The sequence below is a fragment of the Sminthopsis crassicaudata genome, chromosome 2, assembly GCF_048593235.1.
Source record: "Sminthopsis crassicaudata isolate SCR6 chromosome 2, ASM4859323v1, whole genome shotgun sequence".
Classification (NCBI taxonomy): Eukaryota; Metazoa; Chordata; class Mammalia; order Dasyuromorphia; family Dasyuridae; genus Sminthopsis; species Sminthopsis crassicaudata.
Window position 1 is genome coordinate 229,847,258 of NC_133618.1, and position 16,033 is coordinate 229,863,290.

Consider the following 16,033-nt stretch of genomic DNA (forward strand, 5'->3'; position numbering starts at 1 on the left):
CCCAAGCTCTCTGTGTGTTTATTGGTGGTAGGTTTGGTGTTGGGATTTGAGGCAGAGGTTCAAATCATAGAGCTAGAATAGTACCTTCCCCAAGGTATCTTAGAGGTCATTTCACCTTCACAGGTTGGGACATTAAAGCCCTAGGAAGAGGAGAAAAGACTTGACCACAGATAACAGGCAGCAGAACTGGCACTAGAAGTTAAGTTCCCTAATTTTTTTTAAATTTTTTTTTCTTTTGTTAGGCAATTGAGGCTAAGTGACTTGCCCCAGGGTCACACAGCTAGGAAGTATTAAGTGTCTGAGACTGGATTTGAAGTCAGATCCTCTTGACTCCAAGGCTGGTACTCTATCCACTTTGCCATCTAGCTGTGTTCCCCAAAGCTTCCTAATTACAAATATAGTAATATGTTAACCTGATAACAATAACCTAGGAGATGTTAGAATGACATCTTGCAGAGGAAACTGACTTTAGAATTAGGAAGACCAGAGTTAGGGCTCTTATCTCTAACTTGGTGTTTGGTTGATTTCCCATGACCTAATTTAGGGTTGTTGGTTTTCCATGACCTAATATGGGGTTCTCTTGGCAGAGATACTGGAGTTGTTTGTTATTTTCTTCTCTAGATTATTTTGCAGATGAAGAAATTGAGACAAATTAGAGTTAAGTGACTTGCCCAGTGTCACAGCTAGTAAGGGTCTAAGCTCAGATTTGAATTCAGGTCTTCCTGACTCCAGGTCTGGCAATTATCCACTGATCCACCTCTGATAAATATTACCTATTTGAACTTTGGAAGCTTTAACCTCTTTGTGCCACAGACAACACTTCTAAGATAAGGTGCAGAACTGTAACTACTGTGTATTACTAAAGGAATTTCCTCTATCAGTGAAAATTATAGATTTGAACCAAAAAACATTTTAAATAAGGACTGAGGTTTCTGTGTGGTTACAATGAAAGAGACATGAAAAAAGATCTTGAACCTTGGGTTCAGAATTCAAATCCTAATTGTGGAATTAAGTTGATGTACTCTGGTCATGGCAAATAAGTCAGTTAAATTCTTTAAGCCTTTATGTTCAGGGGCAGCTAGGTGGCTCAGTGGATAGAGCACCAGCCTTGAATTCAGGAGGACCCAGGTTCAAATCTGGTCTCAGGCACTTAACACTTCCTAGTTTTGTGACCCTGGGCAAGTCACTTAACTCCAGCCTCAAGGAAAAAAAAAAAAAGCCTTAGTGTTCACCTGTCAAATGGGAAGAATTATATATATATATATATATATATATATATATATATATATATATATATATATATATATATATATATATATATATATATATTGCCCACCTCAGAGTTTATGAGGAAAGATCTTTATAAGTTATACAAATTTATTATTATAAAGTCCTTTTCTTCAGAAATGCTGGAGAGGATGTGCAAGTATTATTCCTCTTTTGCAGATAAGAGACACATCAGAGGTTAACTGATTTGCATGGGGTCACCTAAATAGTATGTGTGGCACTAGAACTCAGCTCTTCTAATTCTAGGCCCAGGGACATTACATTTAACAAAAATAGGATTTTCCTCCTTGCCTCAAACAAGCCCCTAAATTTATGTGAAGATCCTGGAATACAGAAGTGACTCCCCACCAAGGGCTCTCTGAATTATTGCCTTTTCCCTTGACTGGGAATAGTCTTCCAAGAACTCATCCCAGTCCACCGTTTTAGCAGTGTGGCCTTTACTACATCCACCTCACGGGGAAGAAGTCTGGAAACCGGTACTATCCTAGACAGGTGACCTTACATATCCCCTGTAGAGCCTACTCTTAAGCAGCTCTCCCTAGAGACAGTGCGTCCTCTTAAGATTTTTGAGCAGGCAGGTGGAGCTAATATAAGAGCGAAAGGTCAGCCCGCGCCTGCGGGAAGCTCGAGAGAAATCACGATTGTGCAAATAGATGTCTCATGCAGCACAGCATGGGGTTAGAACCATCTGGCCAAGATCTGTCTGTCCTTAGGAAGAAGAAAAGACTGGAAGGGGGAGGAAGTGGGCAGTCCTGGAGAGGGAAGTCAAGAAAACTAGGAATTTACTGGGAGTAGAATTAATCCTGGGCTAACCCAAGTCTGGCCAGCGAGTAGGGCTCATCGAAATCTGCACGTCATAATTGTTTCCCTCTGGCTTCAGAATCGTCCCCCTTCCATTCCCCACTTCAAAGATTATTCTGGGGGAGGAAAGAAACGAGGGATACAGTCCCTCCAAGAGTGCTAATTCGGATTGGGCACTTGCACCCTTGAATTGTAGAGGGTTCAGCCAAACAATTTTGATCTTACATCTCTTCTGATGTTTCATTGTGGGATGCTCATTATCCTCAAGCTTCTGGCAGCTCTTTACCAATTCGGAAAGCCTAGATTTAGAATTGAATAGGATCCTTAGAAATCATCCTTTGTTTTACCGGTGGGAAAACTGAGGCACCACCCAAGGGAAATGAACTATCCAAGATCATTCAGCTGGCAAGCGTCAGAGCCCAAATTAGAATTTATATTGTCTCGGAAAGCAGAGTTCTTATCATTGACCCAAACTGATTTTTTAAATAGTATATTGTATTGATTAGAGATAAAGCAAATTGGATAAAAAATATAGAGGACCAGGCGATTTGGATTCTAAGTTTAGCCAGAGATTCCTCCTTGACTCTGACTCTGGGCCTCACTTTATAAGAATATTGGATCAATTGATCATAGGAGCGTAGGAGCTCAAATTTTGATTTTGAGATGAAAGGAACCTCAGAACCCATTAGTTCCACTCTCGTTTTACAGATGAGTGCGGGGAGTTGGTTTTTTGTCCAAGGTTACACAGGTAGTAAACATAAGAGGATACATTTGGGTCCAAATCTTCTGAATCCTGTCAGTGCTCCCCCCCTTCCTCCCTCCTTTTCTGCTTTCTACTAGTCTCAAGCTTCTAGTGGGGTCCCGTCGGCAGCTGGTCTCTGCCAGTGAGCCTGGCCAGGTGCGGGACCTGGGGCGGTGAGGCAGCGGGTACACTGGGCAGCGGAGGGGAGGGGGTAGAGTCAGGGGGTGGGAGCGAGAAGGAGGGAGCCAGGCAGTGGGAGCTAACGGGTTGGCCAGATGAAGCTAAGCGCGAGAGGTTTGGTCTCCTGGTTCTCCTGCTCCGTCTTCCACATGGGACTCCGCATACTGTCCTGAGAGGAGCCATGGCACTGGGTTTTCTGCTTTCGGCGCTGCTGCTGCTGCTGCTGCTACCCTCCTTTGGTAAGGCACCCACGATATGCTGAAGCACTCACGGTATCCCTCTGCAACGCGCCCTCTCTCTGTCTGCTCTTCCACGTCCGTCCTCCAGCCTCGAGCCCCAAGGTGTGCATCCCTTCTTCCCAAAGCAAATTCGTTTCTTTCCTTTGGAGCTACTACTGTGGCGCCTTTCTTTCCTTTAAAATCGCTAAACTTTTAGCCTGCTCTGCTTGACTGCCTATCATTCTAGAGCGTGTGCGCTCTCAGCCTGCCTCTGCGCCCAGGTTGAACCTCGGCATCCTGTACGTTCCCTCTCCCTCTCTCCCTCTCCCTCTCCCTCTCCCTCTCTCCCTCTCCCTCTCCCCTCTCCCTCTCCCTCTCCCTCTCCCTCTCCCCTCCTCTCCTCTCCCTCTCCCTCGTCCCTCTCCCTCTCCCTCGTCCCTCTCCCTCTCCCTTCCTGTCCCTCTCCCTCTCCCTCTCCCTCTCCCTCTCCCTCTCCCTCTCCCTCTCCCTCTCCCTCTCCCTCTCCCCTCTCCCTCTCCCTCTCCCTCTCCCTCTCCCTCTCCCTCTCCCTCGTCCCTCTCCCTCTCCCTCTCCCTCTCCCTCTCCCTCTCCCTCTCCCTCTCCCTCTCCCTCTCCCTCTCCCTCTCCTCTCCCTCTCCCTCTCCCTCTCCCTCTCCCTCACCTCTCCCTCTCCCTCTCCCTCTCCCTCTCCTCTCCCTCTCCCTCTCCCTCTCCCTCTCCCTCTCCCTCTCCCTCTCCCTCTCCCTCTCCCTCTCCCTCTCCCTCTCCCTCTCCCTCTCCCTCTCTCTCTCTCTCTCTCTCTCTCTCTCTCTCTCTCTCTCTCTCTCTCTCTCTCTCTCTCTCTCCAGTCTCCCATTGCAGCGGGCTTCTTGCTCTCTATCCGCTGAACCTCTCCCTCAGTTCTTAAGCTTTCCTTGGCTCCCTATTTCCCAATTTAGCCCCAGTTTACTTTCTCTCTGCCTGGGGCAAAGTGAGCTTAATTGAAAGCTGGGTTGGGGTACAGAGGGAAGACTGGGATGAACCGCTCCGGAGGGCCCTGAAAGAGATGAACCATAATTGATTTAAGAGCGAGCTCTTTCTGCAGTACAGGAGGAGAAACAGAACTCTTTGTGATGTGGAGGGTGGGACAAGTTGTTTAGCCCTATCCTACAAATACTAGAGTGGAGATAGGGGTGGGAGTCGGAAGAGTTAAGCTAGAGGTATATATATTCATTGATTCATAGGGAGAGGTACGGGTTCATTCCATTGCATTCCCTCCCTCTTTTTTTCTGCCTTATATTCCAGGGACTTTAGACAAGGCTCGAGATACCCAGGTAGAATGCCTTCAAGTGTACCGCGGATTCTCTGCCTGCGTACTGAAGCTAGGAAGTAGCATGGCTGAGGCACAGGGACTGCCCACAGTCTGTGGGTGAGTAGAATTCATCTTTCCTCTCCCTCTGAAAGCCATTTGCCACAAGTGTCCCCTACCAGCCTTGGTGTCCCTACAGGTCCTGCCTGGAAAAGATTAGGAGGATGAAGAGCAGAAGAACAGAGATGACATCCTCATTCTTTTTACCTGCTTCTCTTAGGACGCCCTAAGGATACTCATGACCTCTTTTCTCCCCACTAATGAGCAGCTGCTATTCTACCTACCCTCAGGGAATTAATTACCCACGGTATTTGAAAGAGGGGAGTTTATGTTCCTTCACAACCTCCCAAGTGATCTGCTGAAATATTAAAATTTTTGATCTCCCCACAGTACCCACACTAGCCTGACTTTCTGATGGGGACAAAGGATATTTCTGATCAAAGCCATGCAAAATCTTCCTTTACGTGAAAGGAAATATTTTGGTGACCTGTCTGAAGGCTAATGGTTTTAAATTTCATTGAAACTCATTGTCTTTTAAGCAAATAGCATTGGACAGGGTCAGGTCTGATCCAAAATCTTTTACTTTCTTTACCATTTCCATCTCTTAATAATCCTACTTCTGCACTGATTCATTGTATGACTGTCTAAGCCTCAGTTCACTCTGAAAAATGAAGAACTAGTTAATCCCTAAGGGCTCCTTCTGCTCTGATTCCAAGTTACCTGAAAGGATTGAAATATAGAGATGGGAGTACAAAGTTATACAACCCAAAAAAAAAAAAAAAAGTGCTAGAGAAAAAGCTTGCTACTAAGCCCAATTGCTATTCTCTCCCCCAGGAATGCCAAAATAACTTTTTTCTAGCCTTATATTCACTATTTAAGTTCTACTTTGGATTCTTTACAGCCTCTTTAAATCTGATTTTCCTATCTCTTCTAAATAGGGAAATATACCCCGAACCAAGACACCATGTTCTCCTCACAACATCCAAAGCATCTCAATTTTGGCCCCACCTTTTTCCCTCTATACTCCTACAATTAGCTAATTCACCTTCATATGTTATCTTCCCTTGTCCCTTTGTCTTGTCATTGACCCCATCAATCCTGGATCTCCTCAAGTATCTGCTTTTTCTACTCTCTTCTTTAGCTGATTAAGACTAGAAGCTATACAACAGCTGAATCCACTACAAATTCATTGGTATTGGTGTGTGTGTGTGTGTGTGTGTGTGTGTGTGTGGATGTGTACTACAGTTAAACATTTATTAGGCCACTATTAATTACAACAGATATCAAGATGATAAACAATGGGGCAGCTGGGTGGCACAGTGGATAGGCTCTACAGCAATCCTTTTATTCTTCTCTGACTCGAAGTGACTATTCCAAAAAAAAAAAATATCGAATTGACTATTCCTAAGTTTCTCTCATCAAGACTTCCCTTTTAGCAGATGTTCTCATCTTCCTTTTTATTAATTGTAAACTTTCATTGTCTCAATTCTACACACACCTCAGAACTCTTCTAGATTGTCTCCTGCTATCTCTTCCTTTGCCTCTAGTCTTCAAGAAGGGTTACCTTTCTCCTTATCAAGATAAACCTCTCTACTTGTGCCTTTACTTTCATTTTCCACAATTTCTTCCTCTGGCTGTCACCAACATCTCTCCAAATAAGCTCCCTCCCCAATACATTTTTTTTCCATCTATCTCATCTGCTGTCCTCTCTAGCTACAATCCTTCATCTCTCCTCTTTCACTGCCAGTGTTTCCTTAAAAGAATAATCTATTTGCTTCTTTTATTTCCACAATACCTATTCATTTCTCAACCATTTGCAATCTGATTTACAATCCCACCACTGAAATGAAACTTTTCCCAAGATTAATAGCAATTTCTTAACCCTTAAATTAGTTTCTCAGCCAACATTTTCCTTGACCTTCCTGTAGATCCTGCCAATGTTAATCACCCTCTTCTATCACGTTGCTTTCTCTGGTCTTTCTGTCTACTCAGTTTCTTTCTCGGTCTTTTTTGCCAGATCATCCATCTCCTGGTCCTCTAGCAGGGCTCTGTCCTATGCCCTTGTCTCCCTCTATGCTCTTTTTCTGGTGTTGTTATCTGCTTCCACTGGTTCAGTTATCTCTCCCAGATGATTCCCAAATCTAAATATTCCACCATAGTCCTTTTCCTGAGTTCACTTCATAACAGCAACTTGCTGTCATCTACCTCTTCTTAGATGTCCTGAGGCACTTCAAGCTCAATATATTCAAAATCAGAACTAATTCTCTTCATCAATTAATTTACCTCTCAAACTTCCTTATTTCTCCTGAGAAATTGATTAGATGTATAAGCTAAGAATCACCCTTGAATATTCATCTACTCTCACTATCTCCCAAGACCAATGAATTACCAAGTCTCTTAGACTTTATCTTCACATCTCTTGAAGAAATAATAAAAGTCTGGAAAGATTTACATGAACAGATGTTGAGTGCAGCAAGCAGAACCAGGAAAACATTGAATACAGCAACAAGAATGTGTGATATTCAAATTGAATCAACAATTCAGTGATCCAAGGGGATTCCAATAAACTTTGAATGGAAAAAGCCATCTAGAGAGAGAACTCTAGAGACTGAATGCAGATCACAGCATACTATTTTCACCATCTTTATTCTCCTGTCTTTTCTTCTCATGGTTTTTCCCTTTTGTTCTGATTTTTCTCTCCCAATATAACTAATATAATATATAAAAAAACAAACAAAAAAACCCCCTCATATCAATAAAAAAAAAAAAAAAAGGACACGTATAGCCTAAAATACACATTCACACATATAATAGCTGGAATTTATAAAGCCCTATGGCCAGGAATTTTACAAATATTATTTCATCACCACTACAACCCTGAGATAAATGCTATTATCCTCATTGTTACTTACTCAAGACACACAATTAGCTATCCACTACCCACTTAGCCTCTTCTACTCATGGACTAATACTATAATTCAGATCTTTATCACCTCTCTTCCAGACTATTTAATAGATTTCCAATTGAAGAACTACTAAAATAATCACTGGTCTAACCATATCACTTCATGCCCCCCTACACAAAGAACCTTTAGTGGTTTCCTATTTGTTCTATCATGGCAATTAAAGTCGTCCTAAATAGTCTCCCAACCAGATTTCCAAAATTATTTTTTGCTGCTCTGCTTCTACATGCATATTCTAGCCCACTAGACTTCTAGCTGTTCCTTGCACTCAACATTCTATCTTTTATGCTAGGGATAAACTGGCACATGTTCCATACTAGGCATCCATTCTCTCATCAACTATGCCACCCAGAAACTTCTTCCAATAAAACTAAGCTCAAGTCCCAACTAAGAAAAGCCTTCCATCCCTAATAAATTTGGAAATTGACCAGTGAGCAACTGAGGGCCTTCCGCAGATGCCAAGTGAAGATCTATTGGAATTGAGGATGTTTAGCCAGGGAAAGAAACTGAGTCAAAACACAATTTTAAGTATTTGAAAGGCAGTCAAGTTGAAGAGATTAGATGTGTTCTTTTTTGCCCTAAGGGAAGAATTGCAAAGGGTGAAAGTTGTCAAGAGGCAAATTTAGGGCTTGATGTTAAGGGAAAACTTAATTATACCTCTTTAAAAGTGGAATGAGCAGTCTCAGGAGGTGGGGGTGGAAGGGACAGGACCCCCTCCTTGGGAGTCTTTAATCAAAGAATTGCTGGAAAGGTTGTCAGAGCTTCCCTAAAAGGGTCTGTGTTAAATCAGTGGGCCTCTAAGCTCCCTTCCAAATCTGAAATTCTGAAGCGATTCCCTGTTCAGTAATTGTCTTCCTCCTCAGTTTTCTTTATATCACATTTGTTTGTGTACATAGATTCAGAGGACAGGAGTTTTGTTTTTGTATTTATCATCTAGCAGTGTTATATATAGAAAATGGTTATCTTATATAAGATTTTTATCAAATTAATGTATCTAAAGCTCTGAAAGGCTGCCTCTTTGTCCTTTTTTGACTACAGGTACTGGGAAGAGTTTCATGCCTGTGTCCTGACTACCCTCCAGGACTGTGAAGAGGAAGCTATCCTAATCTGGGAAACATTAACAAAGGAATTTAGGAATCTTCAATTTCCTGGGAACTTGTTTGAGCTATGCAGCCCTAGGGGTTCTGGTGGGCCAGGCCCTTTATTCTTTTTACCCTGGCATCTTCTGGGCACTGCCCTGCTCCTTCTTTGGTTCTAAGCAAGCTTGGGTCAGTGCATGGAACCTACCTCCCTGAGCCAAACCCTCTCTTGTCAAAAGGAAAGGAGATCTTTTCCTGCCATGTTCTAAGCCACTTAATCCAATATCTAATCCTAACAGGTGAGAATCCTAACATCCACTGGTTTCCTGCCCAGGTAGACAGTACCACTTCCCTACCCCCTACCAGAATACATGCTGAGAAAAAAACCTACTTGTATCTTTTACAATTAATTAAAAACCTTCCTGTGATGTAGGAGTCTTGCATTTTATGGATTTTGCTATTTATCAGCAAGGCTTCCTTAGAAAGTAAACTTGGAAAGAAGGGAAGCATATTTGTCAGCATTGAAATTTTAGAAACTCTGTGTATTCCAAGTACTCAATGAGATATCCCCACTACATGAGGTCCAAATAATAATAGCTCACTTTTAAATAATGCTTGCTTTGGGGCAGCTAAGTGGTACAATGAATAGAGAACCAGCTCTGAAGTCAGGAGGACCTGAGTTCAAATCTGATCTCAGACACTTAATAGTTCCTAGCTGTGTGATCCTGGGCAAGTCACTTAACCCCAATTGCCTCATGGGGGGGAAAAAAAGAAAAAAAAGAAATAGTGCTTGCCTTACAAGTCCATTTGAGTTATATTAGCATATTAAGCATTAAGCATTATCCTTGTTTTACAGATGAGGAAACAGGCCCAAGGAGGGCAGTTGATTTGCTCAGGTCACACAGTATAGTAAACAGCAGAACCCAGGGCCTCCAATTGCTTTTCCATCATAACTTCTTCTCAAATATTCGATAACTCTTAAAAGACATTGCCATGACATATAATTGTCATGTAAATTCCAATTGGTTTGCAAAGCAAGCTTCTAAGGACGTTATTTCAGCTAAGCTTCACAATAGGCCTGTGAAGAAAATATCAGAGGTGCCTTCTCTCTGTTAAGTTATTACTTAAGTTATTCCATTATACAGGAAATCATATTTCAAATCAATTTAAGCAAAGGGAAAAGTGAGTTCTCTTCTCTTCTCATACTATCCTAAGAGGTCACCCAAATCCCTTTTTAAGATGAGGGACTTAACTAGGACAAGAAAATTTGGTCTTCTGCCTGCTGGGACCATTGTAAAGAGAATTCATGCCTGAAGTAGGAAGGTGGGCCCCCTTCCAAAACACAAAAAAACCTGTCAGGTTCCTCTTGAAAATTTAAAGCTTAATAAATTCACACTCTCCCATTCTTTTTATGGCAAAATATAACCTTTGAGACTTCCCTCATATTCTAATCTTTACCCTTTCTAAATGTTCTCCCACCCAAGGATTTATTTGCCTTTTCAAATTTGAACTAGTCAGCCTTTAACACTCTCCTTTACAATATTAAAATCCAGAGAAGCATGGGAAATCCAATGACTTCTTAAAGGCAAATCTACATTTCCTTCCCAGCTCTGGAACAACTAATGTGGAAAAATCTGGTTTTTTTATAGATCTTTTGCCGAGGTTTCTGCCTCACACCACTTTTCCACAAAAAAGCAATAATTACAAAACTCAGCATCAAAAAAGATGCCAGGCAAATGTGGAAAAGGGAATATAGACCTTAACGCCATTGTCACCTGGGCTAGAAAATGATCAGGAGGTGATAGTGGTATCTCTCAACTCAGTTTCTCAGATAATTCTCTTAGAACCTGAAAGGGGAAAGTAAAGTGGATTTGTATGGTTAATACAAGGAGAGGAATATCAATCTTGAAATGTTAGAAAAGGACAGAAACTTCAAGATATCCAGTCTGAACTTTTCATTTGACAGATGAAGGAACTGAAGCTTGGAAAGGGGAAGCTACTGGCTCAAGATCATACAATTAGCTGTTGACCTAGCCATAACTAGAAGCACAGTTGCCTGATGCCATGGTTCAGTACTCTCACCAAAATAATTAGTTCCTACAAATTTATTAATAATTCATTTTGATAGCACTTTAAGGCTTAACAAAATGCAGTCATTACAACAGGGCAGTGATTCAGATTGGACCACTATTATTATCCCTATTTTACAAAAAAAGGAAACTGAAAATTACAAGAGAGGAAAAGAATAGCTCTCAGTCATGTGGCTGAGTGAGTGTTCAAACCAGGACTAGAACCCTTATCCTCACTCCAGTTACTCTGCTCTTCCCACTCTACTATGCTCCTCTGTTAGTACAATAGAAAGGTTGCTCTTACAACTCAGAAAGGGAAAGGCGGCCTTTATCTTTGTAAGAACCTCTTTTCATTAGTTCCCAATAGAAACACAGTCAGTACAGGGAGAAGTGGAAAATACTGTATTTATATACAAAGGAAGTCAAGGAGCTGTCAGGCGCTCCACTAGGAAATCCCTCCCCCCAAAACACATCTGGATAGCAAAGCACTACCTCCTCCTCTTCCTCACCACATCATCCCCAATTGGTAAGGAAAAAACCCTGAATGGGTAGAACAATGGGCTTGTCACTTTACTGAGTAATTCCCATTATATTATAGTTCCAAGAAAAGGAGGGGAGTAACTGCCTGCCTATGCTCCCTAGGGTCATATGAGCTATCTCTCACAAGAACCAGGAGTCAGGGACAGGACAGAGAAGAGGTAACCAAAGGAAGGTCACTGGCCAATATGTGTGTTTCAGGGTAACAGGCTTTGGGCTTCTCTAGCATTCAGTGCCTGTGTCAGCCTTGATTACTAGACCAGTTATAACCTCCCTCCAACCACAAAAATGTATTGCCCCAAAATGATCTTCTTTGATCCAGCAAAATTTTGAGAAGTTATAGCTATTCCAAGTTGGCAGAATGAATAGCCAGGCAGGTGATTTACTCCAATCAGAGTTTCTTGATTTTTTTTCTTAAAAAAAAAAAAAAAAAAGATAAGAATAGTGGAAAGAATGAGACATCTCCCAATTTTTGCTTGCTCCTTTCACTCTGTCCTTAACCATATGAAAGATTTTCTTCTTGATGTATTTCTTCCCTGCAGACACCAATGCCTCAGCTTATGCCAGTTGACTGCCCCAGAGCTGACTGCTGGAACCTGCTTCAACCACACCAATGTCAGCTTTCATTGGCCAAGTCCCTCTTGGTGCCAGCAATGAATTACTCCTAGACATTGGACTTGGGAGTAGAGTTAAGGGGGATTTCCTTGAGCTCCGTCCTCATACAGAGGTACTCTCCAATCACAGCCATCAGGGCAATACAAACAGCATGCACCAGCCACCAGGTCAGTGATGAGGGGAAATGGGAACTGTAGATCCAGCATCCCAGGAGGTGGAAGAAATGAACTGTGACAGTAAAGTCCAAACACTGTTTCCCTCGACGGATGAAGTATAGCAAACCAAGGGCACTGTGATGGGGGACAAAATGGGGAGAAATCATTGCATTCATTGACCTTACTTTGAGAGAAACACCTAGCAAGCTGAAGGGAACTCATTCATCTGACAGGTCACATTAGACTGAATGGAGCACAACAGTTATAAGAACAGGAATCTGGCAAACAACATACAAGTTAAAAGTTCTGTGACTATAAAATTAAGAATGCTACCCAGAGAAAACAATTAGGCCATATATTCATAGACAGTTGAAGAAGCTATGAACTTAGCTGTCATATCAGCTAAGAAACAGCATATCAGAAAAGGAAATAGCCTAAGTTCATCATTTTTATGTATGAAGTTCCTGAGGATCAGAGAGATATGACTTGCTCCAAGATCACAGGAAGTGGTCATAACAGAGTAAAGACCTAAAATCTTTGTCTTGAGTCTCTGCTCAATGGTTTTTATCTCTAGGCTACATTATAGAGGGCAGAAAGATATAGATATAAACCTATGTCAGAATTCTATGAAACCTAGAAATGGAGTAAATGCCTGAATGAGCCCACTTTCTTTTACTGCTCCCTAAAGAGAACTTATTGTTCAATCATGGCCAACTCTTTGTTTTTGTTTTTTGGGGTTTTCATTACAAAAACAGTGGAGTAGTTTGCCATTGCCTTCTCCAGTTCATTTTAAAAATGAGGAAACGAAAGCAAACTAGGTAGGGTGACTAGCCCACATTAACAAAACACAATTGCTAAATGGCTGAGGCCAGATTTGAACTCGGGCCTTTTTGCCTCTAGGTCCAGTGCTCTACCCAAGAAACAATCTAGCTGCCCCAGAAAGGGGCACTCATATCAAGTCAGAAGCTAAGGGGGGTGGGGGGGAAATAGCCCTAATACTCAACCAAAAGAAGCTTTATCTTAGGAACTCTGGGTGGCTTATGAGGCTGGGGATACTCACCAGGTAAGAGCATTGAGAATGAAGGCCATCATGGAGAGACGGCCAGGAGGAGTAGAAAAGCCCAGTATCTAAGAAAGAAGAGAAAAGGAAGCAATCACAAATGAATGGATCAACACAAATTGTGAGGATGATTTTTTCAGCAAGGACCTGGATTAAGAATCCCAGAAGGAAGATAATAATGATATCATATGCTAACAGATCAGATTTACATGGTATTTTAAAATTATGTATATACATACACAACACTTCACTTGATTCTCATCAATTTTTTCAAGTAAGAAAACTGATGCTCAAAGAAAATAAACAACATCTAACAAGGAAAAACATCAGAACCTAACACCAAATAAGGACTAGGTAGATGTTGCTAGGATCCAATCACTATTTCATTTAGATGTGGGTGAGAAATTAAATTCTGAGGATACTAAGGTCCAGATGTATACATGAGTCTATCACCAATAACCTCATGATGGATCCCCCCAGAAAGGTCTCCCTACCCTGGATCATGTCCCTGGAGTCTCAACAGAGTCCAGAAGATAGAAGTAGTAAGGGATTTTGACTAATTAGCTTCATCTCCTTATACTAGCTCCTCAGGCACTCTTACCCAATAATCATAACTACAGTTTACAAAGTGCTTTCCTTTCAGCATTCTTTCCAGTGAGTTGGGTAATCTTAAGTACAATTAACTCTCCTTTATAGCCGAGGAAACTGAAGATTTGAAAGGGGAAAATTACTTTTTCAAAATCAAACATCTAATAAGTGATAGAGAACTAGGACTAAAGTCAGGACTCTTTCCATTACTACTGCGATGTCTCTGACTGAAGCCTGAATTCTCCTGCCTCAATTTTTGCTTCAATGCCTAGAATGGTTTCCTACTTTCCATTCTTCCCTTTGCCCCATCCCACTCTACCTGTTAAATTTCTATTCCTCTTAAAGTCCAGATGAAATACCATGTCCAGCACGTCCACCCTGCCTTCCCCATTGAGGAACACTTTCTCTTTAGCACTTTGTTTCACCCACTTTAATTGCTTACCATGTAACATGTTATATAACAATTTGCATCTGTGTGTCAATTCCATCTACTATAAATTCCATGGGACTGGACTTATGGCAACTTTGTAGCCTTGTATGAGCACGAATCTCTGCAGTGTAAGTATTTAATGGTTAACCAATCAGGGCTGGCTGGCAGGGACGGAGTACACACTGGCTGTGAATGACAGAACTGAATGAGTGGCTGCCTGCCCCCAGGGTGACTGAGTGGGTGCCTGGCTGGGTGGCCAGGTGCTAATCTGACTGGCTGAATGGGAGACTGCATAATTGTCCTAAAGTATGAGCCACTGAGCAGCTGAATGAATGAACGTGATTGTTAGGAAAGAAGTGACTGAGCCCATGGGCCTGTTTTGAAGACGGAAGCACGGAACACTGACTCTCCACCACCTCTGGGCTGATCATCTGAGGACCCTTACTTACCTCGGGGCTGAACATCTGGTCCAGAGAGGGGCTGCTCTGCACCAGGCTGTCCACCAGCGCCAGCCACAGGCCCAAGGAGCCATAGTAGACGTTTTGCATGAGGACGATCTGGGAGACAATCAGGATGGGGTCCCACACGTAGCTGCGGAACTGGCCAGCCATGGCCAGGGCTCCAGGGCTCCGGCCTCCAGTTTCAGCACCGCTGCTGCCTCCTTCCCCCGACAGTTTCCACGTGTGACCAAGCCATGGGAAGGGGAAGTGTGGAGGTCGGGGGCGGGGCCTGCGGGGTCGGGGTCCAAGGTGCAGTCAGGGAGAACTTCTAAAACCACAGCAACTCATACTCCCCGCCCATCCTCCCTTCCTCCTCCCGACACCTGGCCAGCCCAGGGAGAGGCGAACCTAAAGCTGGGGGCAAAGAGAACAGATAACTCTGGGGAGCTTGGGCTAATGAGGCCGCCACAATCAGTCTGTAGGGCCAGAGCACTGAACACTATCTATGGCAACTCACCCTCCTCCCCCAAGTTCCGTTTTTCAATAGCCTGAATATTGGGGAGAAATGAAGGGTGCGGAGAGGCCTGTTTCCATGGTAACCAGACCCTCCCTCCACGAGGGAGGGGTGGGGAAAAGGAGAGGAGCGGACGAGCCCATTTCTGGCGGAGGGCGGGGGGAAGGGGACCCTGAGAGGTAAGGCTGTGCCATTCTGGAAGATCAGGCAGGCTCTCGAACCTCCGCATGAGTCTGAGGTTCACTCACCCGGCTACGGACTGTGGGGCCAGTAGCTCGGCCCGGTCTCACCACGTAGCCTTACGAGCGGCGCGGACAGCTGGAACCATGGTGGTGGTAGTGGCGCCTAGAGCGTCCCGATTCCTCCGTGTCACAGCCCTAGGAAGGGAAGGGACTTAGCTCTTCCGGGGACACGGTAGGAATCGGGACGAGAAAAACCTTTGCACCGGCGCACTGAGAATGACCCGCGAAAGAAGGGGAGGAGCGGAGGAGGGGAGGGAGCTGCGTGAGGAAGAACAGTAGCACACATGCGCATTAAGGAAATTGAAGAGAAACGGAAGTGGGGCGTTAACTAAGTGGAACGTGCGCGCCCTCTGGTGGAAGCCTGTGGTGGAATGTTTTGAGGACTTGAGAGATGTAAGAGGGAAGGAGGGAGGAGTCCAGAGTAAATGGAGGAGCCAAACTGAGAAATTCTCCAGCCAGAATGGCCTTGGAATGGACCTGCCTTTTTTTTAGGCTGTCTCTGGTCACTGAGCTCACAATGTTGCTTGTGTACCTGGTACAATTAGAATTTTAAAACTTAAAGTGCCTACTGTATACAAGGAACTCACAGTGGGATATGAGCCGCAGAGGTCAAAAACACCCAAACTACCTCAGGAAGTTCACAGTGGAGTGGTAATGATAATGAATAGGGGTTGAAGTCCCTTTAAGATTCCTTTCTAATTGCCCAACTCCCATGGCTGGCCTTGATTCACAAATCCTGGTCAA

The 16,033-nt window shown here is 43.3% G+C and overlaps 1 protein-coding gene across 2 annotated transcripts; it reads right to left on the minus strand.

Annotated features, from left to right (window-relative positions):
- Positions 1–11,095: 11,095 nt before the first annotated feature.
- SYS1 (SYS1 golgi trafficking protein) lies at positions 11,096–15,501 on the minus strand. 2 transcript variants are annotated; one of them, XM_074288495.1, is made up of 4 exons: positions 15,296–15,501; positions 14,543–14,822; positions 13,076–13,143; positions 11,096–12,150 (listed from the first exon to the last, which is right to left on the minus strand). In XM_074288495.1, exons 2-4 carry the CDS (start codon positions 14,702–14,704, stop codon positions 11,910–11,912), a joined length of 471 nt encoding a protein of 156 aa, XP_074144596.1. In that variant the 5' UTR covers positions 14,705–14,822; positions 15,296–15,501; the 3' UTR covers positions 11,096–11,909. The 2 variants fall into 2 exon arrangements, with proteins under 2 accessions (XP_074144596.1, XP_074144597.1); XM_074288496.1 differs by having other exon boundaries at positions 14,543–14,947; positions 15,296–15,432.
- Positions 15,502–16,033: the final 532 nt, after the last annotated feature.

What these genes read in the sequence shown, in the direction of transcription:
- SYS1 (XM_074288495.1), bottom strand. Translation starts at nt 14,704, where the DNA reads ATGGCTGGCCAGTTCCGCAGCTACGTGTGGGACCCCATCCTGATTGTC. An exon ending in ACCAGATGTTCAGCCCCGAG is followed by an intron (nt 13,144 to 14,542) that starts GTAAGTAAGGGT and finishes CTTCTTTCTTAG; the next exon opens with ATACTGGGCTTTTCTACTCC. An exon ending in ATTCTCAATGCTCTTACCTG is followed by an intron (nt 12,151 to 13,075) that starts GTGAGTATCCCC and finishes CCCCCATCACAG; the next exon opens with TGCCCTTGGTTTGCTATACT.